Source organism: Actinia tenebrosa, unplaced genomic scaffold, assembly GCF_029948245.1.
Source record: "Actinia tenebrosa isolate PJP-AT-01 unplaced genomic scaffold, QUT_ActTen_1.0 PGA_scaffold13__45_contigs__length_12533684, whole genome shotgun sequence".
NCBI lineage: Eukaryota > Metazoa > Cnidaria > Anthozoa > Actiniaria > Actiniidae > Actinia > Actinia tenebrosa.
In genome coordinates this window covers 8,248,004-8,264,685 of record NW_028292573.1, presented here as the reverse complement: position 1 = coordinate 8,264,685, position 16,682 = coordinate 8,248,004, and the positions used below count along the sequence as shown (strand labels likewise).

Here is a 16,682-nt window from a genome sequence, read left to right as displayed (position 1 = left end):
TCTGAAGTTAAAAAAATGATAGCAAAATGCGAGTAACACAAGTACAAATGTGTGTCGGCGTCACTTTCATTTTCAACAACACACGGTAAAAAGTTCCAGGATTAGTGTGCAATTAATTAATTAATTGCACGGATTAAGAAAAACATTAACGACCTAACAACCAATCAGAAACAAGTATTCTATGTAGATGTGGTAATATGTAAATTACTACTGAGAGAAAAAACTCAATGAATCAAGGTTGGTGTAGTGTTACTGTCCATGGTAACCTGCAAGCAGAGTCTCCTTTACCTCTTCCACGCTTGCGCCCACGGACCACAGGGAACCCATACAAACCACAGGGGACCCAAAGTAGTAACATGAAGTGTACTCGTATCTCACACGGCCCAGGGGTGGTACATTCAATATCGAGAATCACAGAAGTATTTAAAAGGGCTTCTCAGTCGTTCAAATCAATTAAAACCTCTAGCAGCGAAAGGAAACCGCACAAACGACATTCCAGTCAACATAAACGTCACTGAGGCTTTCAGTACCCATCGTTGATTTCCTGAGTTTTTTTTTCTTGTAGTAGTAATTAATATGATTAAAAAATACTACTTGCATTTGATCAAAGTGGGTGGATTCCACTCATGCTACGCATTCCTGGTATTAAGCCACTTTCATCAAATGTGCATGGTATTTTTCATTAATTCTTCTCGAACAGTGGTATTTCCTATATTGATTCGCAACGGGTCAGCCAAACAATTCCGTATCCCAGGAGAGTAAATTGTATAAGTTTTTGATTATTTGTCAATATCTCTTTATTGGTATTTTCAACGTTATATATCTTTCTCGCAGTTAAGACAAAGCATCGTGGAACAGGTGCAAAGGCTTCCTGGTAATGACACATGTGTGGATTGTACAGCAAAAGGTATGTATTGCTCACACTTACAGCACAGTTTGTTTTAGCACTCGATCCTTTGCTGTTTCAGCCATAAGATTATGAAACAGACTGAAATCAGGCTTTAGTTCTTTGGATATCATATAGGACTCTATTTAAACTAGCCTGTGCTAAATTAGATGTTCCTGCTAAAATACTGAATAAAATAAAATAAATAGATAAATATTTTACCAATAAAGAAATAGAAAATGTGCGCGCGTGCTGTGTGCAGTTACAATTCACGCGGGGGTTGGCAGAACACGAGAGAAGTATTAGAGAGTTTTAGATTTACGTTCACGGCAAACGTGAAACGTCAGCTGACCAGTAAAAAATTCTTTTAAATTACTGAAAAAGAATCGCAAAAAAGTCTAAGTAGTAGAAAAACAAAAGAGTATTTGCGCTTGGTGAGAAGGTTTGTAAAAGGTAAAGTAAAATACAGGAAAACGATGAAAATGTGGTCACGTTTGCCGTTTGGCGGGAAGAAAAAAAAAGTCAACCTAAAACTCTCTATTAGCAGAACACTAGACACTTCTAGAGTGTTCTGCCAATCCCCAAGTGCTTTATGACTCCACACAGCACAGCAAGCAAGTTTTTTATTTCTCTTATAAAATACAAATTACAATAACTGTTATTTTAGATAGGAATGACGCAACTGAAAGTGCGCGCGCATGCTATGTGCTCTCATTGCTTTTTTCATTGCCTTCTGACTAGATCCCACATGGCTGTCTACAAACCTTGGTGTCTTGACATGTATCGAGTGTTCAGGTGTTCATCGTGACATGGGTGTACATGTATCTAGAGTACGCTCATTAACACTCGATAACTTGGGTACTTCAGAACTCTTGGTAAGATTACTCAAAGGATTTTATCATCATATATAACAACACGAACTCATTAGTAATTCAGTGTCCATGTATCTAGAGTACGCTCATTGATAACATGGGTACTTCAGAACTCTTGGTCAGATTACTCAAAGGATTTTATCATCATATCCTCTACTTTCACATCCCCATAATGCCTTGCGTCTTTGGGGGGTAACCAATCAAAAAACTGTCCCAAATTGAAAGGTTTCTTAATTGAATTTATACTATACCTGCTTTTATCTGTACAATACTGATAATCAGTTTATTCCAAGTTATTTTTGCGTGTACAGATCATGAAGAGTTTTGGTTTTACAGAAAATGTATTGACTTACGAAAAAATTCTTAAAATTTACCTTAAACGTCTTCAAGCTTCTATCTTTTTCTGGTTTTTACTTCTTCATTTTATCTTTGGATACCAAACAAGGTATTTTCAACATTGTCTGATCAGCCTTCAGCAAAATAAGTGGGTTTTTACCCTCTGGTTACCCCCCAAAGACGCAAAGTATTATGGGGATGTGAAAGTAGAGAATATAACAACACAAACCATTAGTTATTCATAAGGTCAGCAACGAACCAGAACATCGTATTTGGTCAGGTAGATGAGTCTTGATACTTGATCAAACACTGATTAAGACATGGATCAAGACACGAATGATAGTCAATCAGAGTCCAGAGCAAGACCTATTACAAACCAAACAAAGGAGACTGACGGCGCTTTCTATTAAGTCAAACCTGCCAGTTGTCAAATGCGTTATTTCTATAGAACTGATTGACCAAGTTATAAAAGGTTATAAGAACTGATGCGTAGCTTTTGAGAACTGGGGTGGTGTAGTGCTTTACCGCTCGCCTCTCACCGCTGTGGTTCGGGTTCGAGCCCCGGCTCAGACTGGATCATATTTGAGTTGAGTTTGTTTGTTGTGTTGTTCTCTCCCTTGCCACGAGGGTTTTCTCCGGGATCTCCGGTTTCCTCCCTCCGTAAAAATCAACATACCAGTTAAGTCTTGTATGTTGTAAATATAGAATGTAGTGGTAGTGCGTGTGGAGGGAACCTCACGGAAGAGCCCCGTACGAGAAGTGGTGGTCGTAAAATCTGTTTTTTCTTCTGGCTGCTTGGACTGGTCGTATTTGTGATACAGTGTTACTATTATGGGCACAGTTATCCTAAACATACTGATATACTGATTATTGTTTTTGTTGCAGTTGGCAAAGGCAATCAGTAATGGTGGTTTTAATGAGATCATGGAAGCCACACTCGACTACAACAAGAAGCCAACAGCTACAAGTAACATGTAAGTGAAATGACTACGAGGAAGATAGCAGTTACTTATGATGACGATGATGATTATAATGATGATGGTGATGGTGATGGTAATGATGGTCATGATGATGATCATGATGATGGTCATGATGATGACGATGATGGTGATGGTGATGGTAATGATGATAGTGATGTTGATGATGATGACGGTGATGGTGATGACGATGATGGTGATGGTGATGGTAATGATGATGGTGATGTTGATGATGATGACGGTGATGGTGATGATGGTGATGGTAATGATGATGGTGATGATAATGATGATAGTGATTATGGTGATGGTGATGATGATGATTATGATGATGATAATGATGGTGATGATGATAATGATGTTAATGATCATGATGATAATGGGTGTTGTTGTATCCAGGGAAGAGAAGAAAGAGTTCATAAGAGCCAAGTACATCAAGCACCAGTATGCTCAGAAATCTGGCGATGGACCAGACAAGATTCTACAAGTAAGTTGTACAATACGAATATTTACAGATCTGGAATCATTCGCGCCAGATATGCTAAAAGACTTACAAAATCAATTCATGTCGTTGCGCTGAGCAGCGGAGGGCCTTGGAATATTCTAATGATGAGGTTATTTTGCTTCTTACAGGAACTTCATCTGGCTGTCAAGGCTCGTGATATTCTAGCCGTCTTACAAGGATTCGGAGAGGGAGTCGGCCTGACAACCCCTTTACCAGGAGACGTAGGTTTTATTTTATTTTATTTTTATTTACGATTCGTGCAAAATTGATGATCAGCCCCTCCTCATCATCATTATCTGTTGTTGCAGAAGCCTGATCTGTTCATTGAACCAAAAACAACTTTTCGCGTACGAAGTGACAATACGAACAACAATTGCTCAGTAACTTACGAGACACAGTAGTGTTGCGGAAATATTGCACGACTATGTTGCAAACATTAAATACTCGTGTCGTGTTTTTAAGCCTGATTTTCAAGCAACCTACAAATCCCGTACCCAGACAATCTCGTACCCAGAGCCTAGGTTTCTTCTCACTTGCGGCGAAGAACGAGGGCTCTGGCATAATCCATTTTTGGCGCATGCGCAATTTTCCAGAATTTTTATTATATCTAAAAATACAATCAATGAAAATCATGCTTTCAAACAGAGTTGTGTGTTTACTTGCGATCAAAGTAAAAATTAGAAATAGGGAACATATTTTGTTTATTTTTGGCAAGTCTTTTAAGGTATGAGCTCTTATACCGGAAGTCCAAGAAATCCTTGTCTCAAAAAATGGATTATGCCAGAGCCCTCGTTCTTCGCCGCAGGCCAGAAGAAACGCAGGCTCTGGGTACGAGATTGGTACCCAGAGCTTTGATTTCTTAGTGCGCATGCTCGACGAAATTAAATATATTTATTTCGTCGAGCATGCGCACTAAGAAATTAAGTGGCATGCAATGTCGCTTGCAACATCGCACCCGGTGTGCCTCACCTTGTCATTTGTCATTCTTTTTTCAGCCATCGCTGAACACTGCTTTACATGTTGCCGTGGAACAAGAAGATCTTACCTCACTACACATTGTTGATTTCTTTGCTCAAAATAGGTTAGTACATGACACGCCCTTGTTAAAAGTGCCCCTCGCACTTAACTCAATATTTTCAGTATTGATTCTATAGTAATTTTATATGAAATATTGATGATATTGAGTTGAGAGGTGAGGGGCACTTTTAACAAATGACCATTCGAAAGGGCGAACGAACAAAGTTCATCATTGAGAATGAAAATAAATATGATACTCATGGTTCTGACTCCCCTTAGTTACCGTTGCTATGTCCCACAAGTTCAACAAATCGACCGTTTTCTCAAGGTTGCGTGCGCATCCTATCTTGACGGGCCACAAAACTGAAAAACGCAAATTCAGTAAAATTGAGAAGCCAATTTTATATTTAAAGACGAGAATAATCGATCTTATGAATTCTTATCGAAAAATCTAATAGAAATGTATGATATAATTCTCATCATAAAGCTCGTGTTCTGGTATCGTGGCCCGTCAAGTTCTTTAACTTTGGATGCGCACGCAACCTTGAGAAAACAGTCTATTGTCGAGAATATCTCATAATTTAAGACTCTGATTGGTGGAAGGTTGTTTATAAATTGTTTCATTTGGTTACTGTCCGACGAAAAGAACATTGCCGTAATCCTTGTAGTGCTCGGACAAGATTTTAATTCCTCTGGGAAAATGCTTCAGTGGAGATTGGCTCGCTCTATTATTTGATTGGAAACCATGAATTTAACTCACAAGAGTATTTACTAACGGTTTTGGTGTTTGTTCCCATAGTAACGACTTGAATGGAGTGAACATAGATGGTAATACTGCTCTACATTTAGCCGCAAGGGACGGTAAAACAGAAGTAGCCAAGGTTCTTTTGCGATCAGGTGCTATCGATAGCCTTTCTATAGGTAAGCATTGTGAATTAGGTGTGCCCTGACTTCGATCAACTGAGAGGTTGTTTCAGGGTTCGATCTGTGAGTTAGCCGTGCCCTGACTTAGATTAGCCCAGAGGTTGTTTCAGGGTTGATCTGTGAGTTAGCCATGCCCTGACTTAGATCAGCCCAGAGGTTGTTTCAGGGTTCAATCTGTGAGTTAGCCATGCCCTGACTTAGATCAGCCAAGAGGTTGTTTCAGGGATCAATCTGTGAGTTAGCCGTACCCTGACTTAGATCAGCCCAGAGGTTGATTCAGGGATCAATCTGCGAGTTAGCCATGCCCTGACTTAGATCAGCCCAGACGTTGGTTTAGGGTTTGATCTGTGAGTTAGCCGTGCCCTGACTTAGATCAGCCCAGAGGTTGTTTCAGGGTTCAATCTGTGAGTTAGCCATGCCCTGACTTAGATCACCCCAGAGGTTGTTTAAGGGTTCGATCTGTGAGAATCCATTGATGATTGTTAATTAATTGTTTTCACAGCGAATGGTAACGGCAAGACACCACTAGATCTGGCGAGGGACGCTGGTCACAAAGAGACTAGTGATCTGGTAAGATGTTCTATACTGTACTTACTATCGTTGAAATCATGGGATCTGGAATATAGAAATATAAATGAATGTATGATGAATAGAATAGACCTTATTCGTCGCGGTGCAATGTTTTCCCATTTCAGACCACGTGTCATTCTCTAGAGTATCATTTCTTTGTTTAACGGTTGTGCATGAGAAGACACATGAATATGGATACCACTCAAACAAAGAATCTTATTTTCTATCTAATGTAATGGCCACTAATGGATAAAACATTTGACCACAATATTTGCAATAAGATACTGTTCTATGAGTTGAGCTGAGTTTGATTGGGTTGCGTTGGGTTGAATTGAGTTAGTACCTTAGGTTGTTGGTAGTAGAGTGAGTTAGTTTGGCTCTAGTTGAGCAAGGAGAGCGGTAGGAAGGAAAGGAATGAAGAGGCGCGTGAATTAATACAGACCATTAGCATTATTACCGCAAACCGCTAGGGATCAGGCCCAGAAACACGCCTGCAAACACGGAGAAACACTCTGCATCAATGAAATCCAATATGGCGGTTCTTCCAGCAACAACTTCATTATGGCGTCTTGATAAATGTTGAAAGTTTGAAGGAAAACGCCTGACGTCGAACTGCAGTTTGAGGTTTGCGGTACCTAGCAAGAACATTGCGTCCTTGGTCCTTTTTAAAATGCTTCAATTTTCCTTTTTATTCAATAGTTGAAAAAGTGTTCGTCAGGAAAGGTAAACCACTGCGATCACGTGAAAATCGACTGGGGTTTAACGCAGGTAGGTTCTATCGATAACAGCATTCATGGTATTGTAACTGTTGAGCACAACAAGAAATGCAACAAGGTTTTCAAGGGAGGTTACACGCATTAAACCAACTTTTCTTCAGTGCAACGAATTCATTAAGTGAGGAATCCAATCACGTGATGGCAGCCATATTAGATGGCAGAAACAATACAATCGTTTTACATGAGAAAGAATTCAATTCCCAAGAGCAAAGGGATTTTATCGTTCTGCCATCTAACCACAGGTAGCCCAAGCTGTATTATGAACGTGGGCACGTGATAATGCAAAACCTTTATTGGTTGTATGTATGTTTTCTCTAAAGGCTGACGGTATATATGACGTACCTATTGATATCGCTGATATCAAGGCTAACCTGAGTGACGACGAAACACTGAACGACTCCACCAAGTTTGATAAGGTAGTTGTTACTAAACCATCCTCCTGATAGCCTTTCCTTTTATCACGACAAACGACCAATCGTGCTGAAACACGAGGAAATATCTATAATCCATAAAGTTTTGAGAAATTGATAAAGTTTGTTATTATTTATATTGTTATTATTATCATCGTCATGGTCATCACCATCATCATCAACATTATCAACATCACCATCATCATCATCACTATCATCATCATCATCACCACCACTATCATCATCACCATCATCGACATCACCATCATCATCACTATCATATTCACCATCATCAACATCACCATCATCATCACCATCACCATCATCATCATCACCACTATCATCATCACCATCATCAACATCACCATCATCATCATCACCATCATCATCACCATCATCATTATCATCATTATCATCATCACTATCACCATCACTATCATCATCATCATCATCACCATCACTATCATCATCACCATCATTATCACCATCATCATCATCATCATCGCTATCATCATCACTATCATCATCACCATCATCATTATCATCAATATCATCACCATCAACGTTATTAATATTAAAGTCTTTCACACGAGATCAGATCACAGAGACAATTCTTAATGATTTTTGTGATAGTTGTTAGCAATAGTTGCAGGAAGCCAATATAGACTGTATTTGTTCTTCAGGTCGCGGGGACAGAGCGATTAAAGTTTCTATGCAACATCATGTATACTTTCTCAAACGACCTGTCCCTGTGACAACATCAAAATAACCAATGAGCGTGTAGTTCGCAGATTGGTCATTTATAATACTCCGACTTTTTCACAGTGAAAGGTTAATGTGCCTTTTAATGTTTTTGTCTTCAGGGTCGAACAGGTCCCCCCACTCCTCCCCGCCACCGTCGAGTCTTACCATCAAGACCAGTCAGCCAGTTTGTCACGCCAACCAAATACAGTTCAACGCATCAACAGGACGAAGAAGCCGTCAGCGCGCTCATATCAGGGCTCAGTCTCACCGATGAGTTTCCCGGTCATTACACGCCGATGGGAGCTGGGGATAGGTTATCAAAACCTAATGCATCCCCGGTGATCATGAGAAGAAAACCTCCCGCACCCCCCAGGTCTGGGGAAACCGTCGCTGTGTCTGTCAGATCTAGTATTGCCTTCCCAGCTTCTGGGGCGGTATCTTCCAGCACCTTTGGACATGGACCAAAATTAGGGTACGTTTAGTGATAAACCATTTTAATCTTCATAGGATTTCATAGACTTTTAGTCTAAACCTAGTATTGGTTTATCATAAATCCTGCATTCTGATTGGCTAAGCTACTAATGATCTATTAGTGATAGCCCACTAGTAACTATAACTGCAGGTTTTGACAACCAAGAACTCGGTGTTTCAACCTAATTTGAATTTCATTATCTGTTCCAAATTAAATGGTAGTCAAACACTGGTCATCATGTGCTGAAATATTTTTATTTAAGTGTCTAGTGATTCTAGCGCTTTCGCACTAATTGGGGACACTTTTCGCTCAAACGCACTACCACTACATTCGATGTTCTATGCACACAACTCTCATCTCACATGTTGATGATGGGATCTACCACTACATTCAATATTCTATGCACACGACGCTCAGCTCACATGTTGATGATGGGATCTACCACTACATTCAATATTCTATGCACACGACGCTCAGCTCACATGTTGGGATCTACCACTACATTCAATATTCTATGCACACGACGCTCAGCTCACATGTTGGGATCTACCACTACATTCAATATTCTATGCACACGACGCTCAGCTCATATGTTGGGATCTACCACTACATTCAATATTCTATGCACACGACGCTCAGCTCACATGTTGGGATCTACCACTACATTCAATATTCTGTACACACGACGCTCAGCTCACATGTTGGGATCTACCACTACATTCAATATTCTATGCACACGACGCTCAGCTCACATGTTGGGATCTACCACTACATTCAATATTCTATGCACACGACGCTCAGCTCACATGTTGGGATCTACCACTACATTCAATATTCTATGCACACGACGCTCAGCTCACATGTTGGGATCTACCACTACATTCAATATTCTATGCACACGACGCTCAGCTCACATGTTGGGATCTACCACTACATTCAATATTCTATGCACACGACGCTCAGCTCACATGTTGGGATCTACCACTACATTCAATATTCTATGCACACGACGCTCAGCTCACATGTTGGGATCTACCACTACATTCAATATTCTATGCACACGACGCTCAGCTCACATGTTGGGATCTACCACTACATTCAATATTCTATGCACACGACGCTCAGCTCACATGTTGGGATCTACCACTACCTTCAATATTCTATGCACACGACGCTCAGCTCACATGTTGGGATCTACCACTACATTCAATATTCTATGCACATGACGCTCATCTCACATGTTGATGATTGGATCTACCACAACATTCAATATTCTATGCACACGACGCTCAGCTCACATGTTGGGATCTACCACTACATTCAATATTCTATGCACACGACGCTCAGCTCACATGTTGATGATGGGATCTACCACTACATTCAATATTCTATGCACACAACGCTCAGCTCACATGTTGGGATCTACCACTACATTCAATATTCTATGCACACAACGCTCAGCTCACGTGTTGGGATCTACCACTACATTCGATGTTAATATGCACACAACGCTCAGCTCACATGTTAATTTTTACGGAGGGAGAAAACCGGAGAACCTGCAGAAAACCCACGTAGCATAGGAGAGAACAATTCATCAAACAAACTCAAACTCTGCTGTCAGACAGAAAGAAGTTTATTGAGTTCTATTGTCAATCATTGACGTAAAAATATGTAGAGTTTCGTGTGTGTGTCTTTCTTTTATGGGTAAAGGTGATCGGTGTACCGTCTTGATTCATCTTTTGTTGTATTCTCTTGTGGTGAGCAGTTAATAGAGAGTTTTAGATTTACGTTCACGGCAAACGTGAAACGTCAGTTGACCAGTAAAAAATTCTTTTAAATTACTGAAAAAGAATCGCAAAAAAGTCCAAGTACTGTAGTAGAAAAACAAAAGAGTATTTGCGCTTGGTGAGAAGGTTTGTAAAAGGTAAAGTGAAATACAGGAAAACTATGAAAATGTGGTCACGTTTGCCGTTTGCGGGGAGAAAAAAAAGTCAATCTAAAACTCTCTATATCAATCGACGTCATTACTGTAACAAAGCTTTATTTGCCCCATGGATGCCCAATAATACCTTGTGATCCAAGATGGCCACCGTATCGTCGAAGTAGTCCATTATGTAATTGTTTTTGTTTGGTAGGCATGAAGATGCAAACAAGACATCGCCTGAATCCCCTCCGCCTCCAATCCCAATGAGATGTTCCTCTGTTAGCCGTAAACCATCTACTCATCCTCCCCCTCCCCCTCCCCCCAAGCCTCAATTCGATGACACCCACGTCAAACCCCCGACATTACCCGACATTAGAACGATCCCAGAGAACTTGAAACGGGCACCGCCTGTACCTCCTTTGTCTTCAAAAAAGCCCGGTTCTGCGGAAGGTAAACCTAGAGCACCTCCAGTGCCTACTCACAAGAGATCGAAGTCTGAGGGCAGGACACCGTTTGGTGAGGACACTGTTGATGTGGCTGCCAAGATCGGTCTGCACAAAAAGAAATCCCTACCTTTAGAAGATAGTAAAGAAAAGGAAGATAGCAAACAAAATCGACCCACCCCTCCCCCGAGACCACGAACGGTGAGCAAACCTGGTGACAAAGGGAAAGTGAATGGGGAGGTGAAAAATGGCGGAGTGTCGACACCACGCCCTAAGGCTGCTACATTACCAAGGTAAAGGACCAAGATGGACATGACAAAATTTTTCATTCACGTCAACCAGCATGGTGGCTATGACGTCACATACACCAAGACAAAAGACATGGCCGCCATGTTGGTCTACATGGTCCAGAATCAATTAACATGGTGGCTATGACGTCACTTGTACAAGGACAAAAGACATGGCCGCCATGTTGGTCTACATGGTCCAGAATCAATTAACATGGTGGCTATGACGTCACATGCACAAGGACAAAAGACATGACCGCCATGTTGGTCTACATGACCCAGAATCAATTAACGTGGTGGCTATAACGTCACTTGTACAAGGACAAAAGACATGGCCGCCATGTTGGTCTACATGACCCAGAATCAATTACAGGGTGGCTATAACGTCACTTGTACAAGGACAAAAGAAATGGCCGCAATGTTGGTTGGCATAATCCAAAGTCAACCAATATGGCGACTATGACGTCACTTAATGGAAAGCGCCCTTGGAAATCACACGATCTCGCGTACAATTCGGAATTAATAGGTACGAGTGATGTTTTGAAAGTTTTTTTCAAAATAGAGGATTTGCACCATCACGTGACGGCAGCCATGTTAGATGGCAGGAACAATAAAATCGTTTTACATGAGAAAGAATTCAATTCCCGAGAGCAAAGGGATTTTATTGTTCTGCCATCTAACCACAGGCAGCCCAAGCTGTATTATGGACGTGGGCACGTGATGGTCCAAAACCTCTATTGGACGAACCTTTTTTGAGAACTTTCGAAACGAAACATCACGAGTATCTATAAAATCCGAATTGTACGAGAAGACCGTGCGATTTTTTGAGATCAAGAATGCACCCTTCAAAGTCCAGTATTGCAGCTGTGTAAAAATATACTCATTTTTGATAGACATGGCTTAGAGTAATCAAAATGTTTGTTTAGACCTCCAGCTGTGCCGCCTCCGCCGACGAGAACCGATTCAACCCTGCCTTCAAACAAAGGTAAGAGCACTAATCTCGTACCCAGAGCCCGTGTATCTTCTGGCCTGCGTTGAAGAACCGAGTGCTCTGGCATAATCCATTTTGTGGCGTATGCGTTTTTCCGGAAGTTAAATATGTTCAATAAAATCATGCTTTCAAACAGGGTTCTGCGTTTACTTCCGATCAAAATAAAAATTTGAAATTGGTCAACATATTTTTTATTTTTGGCGAGGCTTCGATCGCATGCGCTCTTATGCCGGAAGTCCAAGAAGTCCTGGTCCAAAAAAACGAATTATGCCAGAGCCCTCTTTCTTCGCCGCAGGCCAGAAGAAACGCAGGCTCTGGGTACGAGATTGTAAGAGCACAGGAATAGCTGCTAGATACCTATGTTACGGACACTTCTATATTACGAACACCTCTATATTACGGACACCTCTATATTACGGACACCTCTATATTGCTGGCAGATATATTCAGGTCCCGGCAAATCACCATTCATTCTATGTTTCATAGACCCGACCTCTATATAAAGGACAGTTGTTCTGGCCCTTTAGTGTCCGTATTATAGAGGTTGCACTGTATTTGATAACCGCATCTGTAGTCAATCGAGAATATGGAGAGTAATATTATTATTATTTATAATCAAAGGTCCAAATAAAGACGATAGTTTACCTGAAGGCCCCTCTACACCAGTACCAGAGCTACCTCCAAGGCTACACTGTACTCCGGTAAGAGACTTTAGATGGATAAAAAAAAACTGTATAGAGACTTTTTGCCAATGGTAAGCGTAGTGGTTTACTGCTCGGCTATCACCGTTGTGGTCCGGGTTTGAGCCCCGGCTCGGACTGGATCGTGTTTGTCTGATGTGTTGTTCTCTGTATTGCCATGAGGATTTTCTCCGGGTTCTCCGGTGTCCTCCCTCCGTAAAAATCAACGTGAGTTGAAGTCATTTGGGTGTTACGGCATGTCGTACCGCGTACCTGCTGTAAGTCAGTACCGTACGTTTCCCACTCATACGATAACCATTTTTATAGAAGCCATTTCAATGTTACGGCATGTCATACCGTGTACGTGCTGTAAGTCAGTACCGTACGTTTCCCACTCATACGATAACCATTCTTATGGGAAGCCATTTCAATGTTACGGCATGTCGTACCGTGTACGTGCTGTAAGTCAGTACCGTACGTTTCCCACTCATACGATAACCATTTTTATAGAAGCCATTTCAATGTTACGGCATGTCATACCGTGTACGTGCTGTAACTCAGTACCGTACGTTTCCCACTCATACGATAACCATTCTTATGGGAAGCCATTTCAATGTTACGGCATGTCGTACCGTGTACGTGCTGTAAGTCAGTACCGTAAGTTTTCCACTCATACGATAACCATTTTTATGGGAAGCCATTTCAATGTTACGGCATGTCGTACTGTGAACGCGCTATAAGTCATTCAAAAACCGCTCTAAACTAATCTTCTGATCTAATTTTTCTGATAATAGACCTCTTCCTCTCATCCTCGTCGGGTTCAAGCTCTTTATGACTGCGAGGCTGATAACGAAGATGAGCTTTCGTTCAAGGAAGGCGACATCATTATCGTGAAAGGTGATGCTGAAGATGCTGAGTGGTGGGTAAGTAAAGGTCACTCACCTTTTACCCTTGGGGTCTCATCACTCACCTCTCACCATTCCTGACTTAGATCAGCCCAGAGGTCTTTTCAGGGTTTGATCTGTGAGTTAGCCATGCCCTGACTTAGATCAGCCCAGGGGTTGTTTCAGGGTTTGATCTGTGAGTTAGCCATGCCCTGACTTAGATCAGCCCAGAGGTTGTTTCAGGGTTTGATCTGTGAGTTAGCCGTGCCCTCACATAAATTAGCCCAGAGATTGTTTCAGGGTTCTATCTGTGAGTTAGTCATGCCCTGACTTAAGATCGGCCCAGAGGTTTTTTTTATGGGCTTGGTAGAGTGGGTGTTTGATTAGCAATCGGAAAATTACAAAAAGCAAATTTTTTTCCTGGGGTAGTGGGGTCAGTCCTGTTTTGACCCAATAAAGCAAAAAAGACACAAATGGCTGTTTCTTATATTTTTTAGGTCGGTGAATTAGAAAAGAATCCAAAAAAATCCGGAGTCTTTCCCATCAGTTTTGTCCATGTGCTCTCAGAATAATACAATGACAGTGACGTCAAATGTGGGTGTTACTACTATGACGTCATTCATCGTCATGGCAACTGGAAAACTGCTGTGCATTTTGTTTGCAAGTGCAATTTCTACGGAGGAAGAATGACTGCAGGGAATATAATGAGTAGTATATCATAAAATATTTCAAATTATAGTTATTTGAGCTTTTTATTTATTAATAAGGCAATATTTTTATTTGCCATGTAGTTTTTTTTTTCATAACGAACAAATTTCAAAAAATATATTTTATAATGACTGAAATATCGTAATTCATTGTCGGGAATTTTTTAAAATTTTTTAGGTGAAAAGTATTTTTACGTGAGATTTTGCGTACTCGCTTGATATGATAGTTTTGAAAGCTATTTTCCTGCAGAATCTAAACTTGTATTTGTGGATTTCAAGAAATATTGAATAGATGTCTTTGCCTTGGGCTAAATATTTTCCCATTTCAGACAGCGTGTCATTCATTGTCTTGAGAAAAACATTCTTTAAGTTGTATCAATATTCGTGTGTCTTGCCATGCGCAATCGTTAAACAAAGAAATGATACTCTAGGGAATAACACGTGGTCTGAATTGATTCTGTGATTATAGAGCAAGTAAACTAGATCTAATGTAGAGATAACTAGCTAAAACCTAGTGTGAGCTGCGTCGGTGTTTCTAATGAAACAGTAGTGATAAAAGGGTAAATTTTACAGCGTGAAAAGTTGAAAAAACTTACTGACGTTTCGGACGCTACTCCGACGAAGGACTAGCGTCCGAAACGTCAGTACGTTTTTTCAACTTTTCACGCTGTAAAATTTACCCTTTTACCTTTACTAGATCTAATGTACTTACGTCCTTCTTACTATCTTACGTCCTTCTCTTAAGAATGATATTCACTGGTAAAGACAGAAGTAATACTCAAGGGAATGACGTGAAATTGAATAGTCCCCTTCACAGATCCCTGCGCCATCTTGAGAGGTAGCCGTGCCTTTACAGCGAAGTGAGGCGAACGGAGCTTGCAATGATAGAGACATGTGAATAATTGTCCAAGGTGTTAGATAAGGTCTCTATTATTACAACCTCACCATCAATGTCGTACCCAGAGCCTGCGGTTCTCCTGGCCTGCGGCGAAGAACGAGGGCTCTGGCATAATCCATTTTTTGTAACCAGGATTTCTTTGACTTCGGGTATACGAGCGCATGGGTTTAAACATTTCAAAAATTGTTCTCGATATTTTCAATTTTTATTTTAATTGGAAGTAAACACAGAACTCTGTTTTAAAGCATGATTTTTATTGATTATATTTGACTTCCAGAAATTTGCGCATGCGCCAAAAGAAAGGCTCACCCTTTGTGTCGTATCTTTCCAAATGGCGCAGGGACTGTGAAAGGAGTGGACTTGGTCCACAATGCATTATTCCAAACCTTAAATAGGAAACAATTTTTTAAATTCGTTTGAAAAATATTTTCACTAGGTCCAACTAAACATGTGTCATTCCCTAGAGTATCATTCCTTTGTTTAATGGTTGTGCATGAGAAGACACATGAATATGGATACAACTCAAACAAAGAATCTTATTCTCAAGAGAATGACACATGGTCTGAAATGGGAAAACATTCCCAAACTTAAAAAGAGTCAATATGTTGAAGATTTTAGTCAAACACTTCTTTTTTATTCTATATTTTTATGTATATTTTTTATAAACAGTTGAGTGTTGTATGTTGTAAATATAGAATGTAGTTGTAGTGCGTGTGGAGGGTACCTCACGGAAGAGCCCCGTACAGGGAGTAATTGCTGTAAGAATAGAAGTTTCGAAAAACATTTTCAATCAATTGTGATTTTATTTTTTTTGGTTATAGAAATCTTTTTAAAAATTTAGCAATCTTTTAGAATTTTAACCAATTTCCTCCAATTTCCGTGGTATTTCCTCTCATTTACCGCGATTTCTGTCATCTATCCATCACCTCGTGAGTCCACAACATACTTTGACGGTTAGATGACGAAAAAAGTGGTAAATAAGCCGGGACATGGCACAAAATTGTTTTAAAAATTACTACAAAAACATTAAAAATATTATTACATTATTTCAGTTCTATAAATGTTTGTGTCACCCTCATCTCGAATAATGATATATTACTGAGTAGATTAAAATGGCTTGTTTTATTATCTGAACTGTAAATAGGAAAAAAAAATAGAAATATGAGCTACACTTTCGTTGTTACTTTGTTGGACAGCATAAAACAAAGCGATTTTGCCAATATTATCAGTTTTGTTGACATCAGCACCAGCATCAATTTAATGCACGAAATACACTTTCGTTGTTACTTTGTTGGACAGCATAAACCAAAGCGATTTTGCCAATATTATCAGTTTTGTTGACATCAGCACCAGCATCAATTTAATGCACGAAATACACTTTC

The 16,682-nt window shown here is 40.2% G+C and overlaps 1 protein-coding gene across 2 annotated transcripts in view; it reads left to right on the top strand.

The window, feature by feature from the left end:
* The window catches only part of LOC116306489 (arf-GAP with SH3 domain, ANK repeat and PH domain-containing protein 2), a 34,405-nt gene extending 18,059 nt beyond the window's left edge, over window positions 1-16,346 (top strand). Inside the window, exons 20-35 of one of the 2 annotated variants that reach the window (XM_089029274.1) lie at window positions 835-907; window positions 1,628-1,761; window positions 2,980-3,068; window positions 3,468-3,555; window positions 3,702-3,794; window positions 4,569-4,654; window positions 5,390-5,511; window positions 6,017-6,084; window positions 6,784-6,852; window positions 7,181-7,276; window positions 8,134-8,486; window positions 10,622-11,146; window positions 12,067-12,125; window positions 12,753-12,832; window positions 13,606-13,734; window positions 14,193-16,346. In XM_089029274.1, the coding sequence (XP_088885400.1) occupies window positions 835-907; window positions 1,628-1,761; window positions 2,980-3,068; window positions 3,468-3,555; window positions 3,702-3,794; window positions 4,569-4,654; window positions 5,390-5,511; window positions 6,017-6,084; window positions 6,784-6,852; window positions 7,181-7,276; window positions 8,134-8,486; window positions 10,622-11,146; window positions 12,067-12,125; window positions 12,753-12,832; window positions 13,606-13,734; window positions 14,193-14,267 (2,139 nt within the window). In that variant the 3' untranslated portion in view covers window positions 14,268-16,346. The remainder of the gene's footprint in view (window positions 1-834; window positions 908-1,627; window positions 1,762-2,979; window positions 3,069-3,467; window positions 3,556-3,701; window positions 3,795-4,568; window positions 4,655-5,389; window positions 5,512-6,016; window positions 6,085-6,783; window positions 6,853-7,180; window positions 7,277-8,133; window positions 8,487-10,621; window positions 11,147-12,066; window positions 12,126-12,752; window positions 12,833-13,605; window positions 13,735-14,192) is intronic. The other variant, XM_089029275.1, reaches the window with a different exon arrangement.
* Window positions 16,347-16,682: the final 336 nt, after the last annotated feature.